At 31.7% G+C, this 4,414-nt stretch overlaps 1 protein-coding gene across 1 annotated transcript; it reads left to right on the forward strand.

Annotated features, from left to right (window-relative positions):
• LOC110637707 (bidirectional sugar transporter SWEET12-like) lies at nucleotides 1-1,916 on the forward strand. Its single transcript, XM_021787988.2, has 6 exons — nucleotides 1-138; nucleotides 301-337; nucleotides 457-667; nucleotides 770-931; nucleotides 1,146-1,265; nucleotides 1,466-1,916. Exons 1-6 carry the CDS (start codon nucleotides 87-89, stop codon nucleotides 1,730-1,732), a joined length of 849 nt encoding a protein of 282 aa, XP_021643680.1. The 5' UTR covers nucleotides 1-86; the 3' UTR covers nucleotides 1,733-1,916.
• Nucleotides 1,917-4,414: the final 2,498 nt, after the last annotated feature.

Below are 4,414 nucleotides of genomic sequence, written 5' to 3' on the forward strand. Positions count from 1 at the left end.
GCTAGCTAGGGCTCCATCCTCCATAGCCTTTCGTTTCATTTATTTTCCAAATTCTTTTTCAGGGAGAGAGAGAGACAAGTTTAGAGATGGCTGCGTTTTCCACCCACAATCCTTTTGTTTTCGTATTCGGCATTCTAGGTATATATGTAGATCGATACTTGTATGGATAATTTTCACATTAATTCTTATCCCTTCAAGTTATTTATAATTATATATATATATAATGTAATATATAAAACATATAAATAAATCATACATAAATCACTAATTTATTTTTATCTCTTTTTCTTAATTTTATAGGTAATATCATTTCTTGTGTGGTTTTTCTAGCGCCAGTGTAAGTTTGTTTTTGATGATTTATTTTGAGCACTGTACTATTTAATTATCAATTGAAAGAAATTGATTAACGTCTAATAAGCTGGCTAGATATGATTCTAATTAAATTATTCTTTGCAGACCAACATTTCTAAGGGTTTGTAAGAAGAAATCCACAGAAGGTTTTGAATCATTTCCCTATGTGGTTGCACTATTCAGTGCTATGATTTGGCTATACTATGCTTCGTTAAAGTCTGATGCTTTCCTTCTCATCACTATTAACTCATTCGGGTGTTTCATAGAGACTATTTACATTACCTTGTTCATCGCTTATGCACCTAAGCAAGCTAGGGTACTAAATATTGACCAAAACCTATTCCATTTATTTATATATCTGATGAAACTTTAACTTAATTATTCTTTAATTAATTATAATATTACCATGGAACTGCAGATGTTCACTCTGAGGATGCTTCTTTTGTTAAACTTTGCGGGATTCTGCTCGATTCTTCTTCTCTCCCATTTCCTCGCAAAAGGATCATTCCGGATTAAAATTCTTGGATGGGTTTGCGTAATATTTTCTGTGAGTGTGTTCGCAGCACCTTTAAGCATCATGGTGAGGATGTAACACTTAAACAACTTTTTTTTAATTAATTATATTCTTAGTTTCCTTTTTGGTATTTTTGCCTTCCCACTCTAGCTAGCGATACCCTTTTCCTTTTTCTCGGTTCTTAATTATTTTCTAAATTGTTTGTGTTACCACTTGCTAAGCACCATTGCTAGCTGGAATATATAAAGATCTCATATACATCTATTTTATTACTTTGCAGAGAGTTGTTATACGAACCAAGAGCGTGGAGTTCATGCCATTTTCCCTATCATTTTTCCTTACACTCAGTGCTATTATGTGGTTCTTTTATGGAATACTATTGAAGGACTTATATATTGCAGTAAGTGCTCTATCTTAATTAATTAGATACTAACTAATTAATGACCTACTCCTGAAAACGATATCTCCCTTTATCACTTAGATAAAATAAATATACATACTATATCTCTTTTGTTTTTATCATTAATTTATTATGACATATTAGAGTTTATATATAAAAAGACATGCACGTCCTCATAAACAATTACTTCTTCATCTCAGATACCCAACATACTTGGTTTTATCTTCGGAGTGCTTCAGATGATTCTCTATGTGATTTACAAGAACTTCAAGACGGTGATGGAGCAGCCAAAGTTACCTCAAGAAAACATTGAAAATGCGAATTTCAGCATAAATATTACTTGCGGGGTTCAAGAAGCTGTAAGCACCCAGCTAAACGGTGCGGATAAAGAAGAGAATATGCATGAGAAGCAAGACATGGGTATGGGTGGCTCCAACGTAGAAAAATCAATCGCATGTCAAGTTTGATTAATTACATGTACCTAACTCCTCTCCCGCGTATGCACTTTATTTTGTGAGATATATATATAGCTTGTATCTCTCTCTCTCTTGTACTACTACGTGATGTAACGTTTTGTAAAGGATAGCTTACATGCATCTCTATGTATTGTAAGTTCATATAAGCAAACAGGGATGGAGGTGGATTATGCATGTATGTAATTTATTTATTTAAACTTATTAACTTTCTTGAATATATTCAATTTTTTTGATGCCTTTTTTCCACCTTAGCTATTTAGCTGTAAACAGGAGTATAGTCATATTTAACCATAAATGTCAGTGAGTAGAGTCTAAAATTTTGAGAAGGATATTAAATTCCATTAGAAACTCATCAACTTGGTTAATTAGCCTTCTCAGGATGAAGGGGGCCATTTTACCTTCTAGCCCGCATATTAATATTAGTCCAACCCTCTCACCTTCTTCTTTGGTGTCTCCTCAACCCCTTTCTCTTTTACAGGTCAAAGAAGGTGGGTCCGCTGATGATGGACCTTCTGGTTGTGATAATTCCCTAGCTTTCATCCCTTTAGAGAACCAAGGCACAAATCTTCCCTGTCCCTCCCTTCTCCCTTGCAAAATAAAAAACTCAAGACTTCTTAAACAAAGAAGGAAGATTAGAACTCGGTCCTTGGCAGATCTTATGGATGCGTCACCAAAATTATGCCGTGAAGGAAAAATAAAGAAATTGGCCAAAGGCAAGAAAATTGCGAAACCCAACGTAGTGATATAGGTAGGATGAACATGCGTCACTCGAAGCCTAAATCCCAACTTACTACACAGGTTGCCTTACTTGATGCAAAGGAGGAGGCATTGCAGACTTTGATGATAGGCAAGCATCTTGGGTTTACATTTTCTGAGGATGACTCTACAATGATTCAAATTTTTATGCACTAGATTGAGGCAGACAGGGTAATGTTCAACAATGCTGAGTGTTGACGCATTTATTTCTTTCCTAAAGTGTCTTTTTTATTCAAATTTTATGTTTGGTAATTGCTTTTCTCGATTTTCTTGAAAATGTACTTTGGATGATTTTTTGAGTTGGATTTTTAGCCTGAGAGACTTCACACTGTGGTCTATTATAGTTGGGTGGCTATCTATCGTATAAAATAGCTTGTATATTAGATAATAGAGAGAGAAAAAATTCTCACATTTTTTAAATACATGAAAAGGAAGAAGTGAAAATATATATATTGTTCTGTTATGGCACTTAACGTGTATGTGTGTGAAATAAAATAATTATCTTATTTTAATTCTCGTAAATAAATTATGAACAGATATATTTGTTAACAAGTAGATGTGTCTATTAATAAATAGACATGTCTATTACACACAAATAGTTATAACTGTTAAAAGATGTATCTTTTAATAAACAAATATAATCACATCTGACTTTTCATTATCTATAAATATAGATGAATTTTCAATTCAAAAATATACTACTTCTATTTCTTCTTCTCTTTTAGTCTCTCTAAATTCAGTTCGTATAAATAGTTCTTTAGGAAAATCTTCAGAAGTTACTGTCTGCAGATTTCAGGCTTTGTTGTATCCTGGAGATATATTACCGTAATCTTGCAGCAATCTAGTGGGAGCAATTAATACCTTAAAAATAGTGATTCATCATGCCTCAAAGCCTATTTTGCACCCACTATCTCAACAATTTTAAGGTATTAATCGCAACAGAGTCCAAGACTATTTTCGTGATGAATTAAGAGTTCGTGAAACTTGATCGTTTTGAAGGAACAAATTATATTTGCTGAAAAGGTAAAAGCATATCGAAAAAAAAAAAAAGAAGAAGATTAATTGTTGTGCAGAGGTCATATTCTTAAAAACTTGTCAAATAAGCTATATGATCTATTTACTTCTGTTAAGTCTCCAATCGAAATCTAGAAATCACTAGAGTTCAAATATAACTCAGAAAAATAAGGTGTGAATAAATTTCTTATCATAAAATATTTTTGAATTTCAAATAGTTAATAATGTGTCTATTATCGATAAGTAACATATCCTTCCATAAGTTACATATCCTTATTTCAAAACTTAAGAATTTGAAAGTGGTGGTTCCTAAGTCATTGCAAATAGGAGGAGTAATAGCAAAACTTACTCCTAGTTTGAATGTTTATAGGAAGAAAATTTTACATACTACATAAGAATTTTTTGTTAAACAGATTCAGAAACAATTGCACATTGAAAAAGTTTTTATATGATAATTTGTCTTATGTTAATGACATGCTTATAATTAGAAGAAATCTAAGGCTATAATACAATGCTAAAGCTCATGATGAATGTGTTAAAAAAGTTAATAAGATTTATGTGCATAAGTTGAAAGACACCTTTTGTATGAATAAATCTTAATTCGTATTGATTGTGTTTATCACAAACAAAGTGGAGGATATTGCTAGAAATAGTTAGTGATAGGAAAATTGTTGCATAATTGAAAGAGTTATGTCTGTTCAATAAAAGGCATCAAAATGAACTGATTATTACCAATAATTAAATATCTTCTAAGAGGTATAAGTGAACAATTATAATTATTCTAAGAGATACAAAGTGAACGGTTGTATTTATTCTAAGAGGTATAAGTGAATAGATGTAATTATTCTAAAAGATACAAAGTGAACAATTATTTCTGTTCTAAAAGATGTAAGTGAACAAATA

Source organism: Hevea brasiliensis, chromosome 17, assembly GCF_030052815.1.
Source record: "Hevea brasiliensis isolate MT/VB/25A 57/8 chromosome 17, ASM3005281v1, whole genome shotgun sequence".
Lineage (NCBI taxonomy): Eukaryota > Viridiplantae > Streptophyta > Magnoliopsida > Malpighiales > Euphorbiaceae > Hevea > Hevea brasiliensis.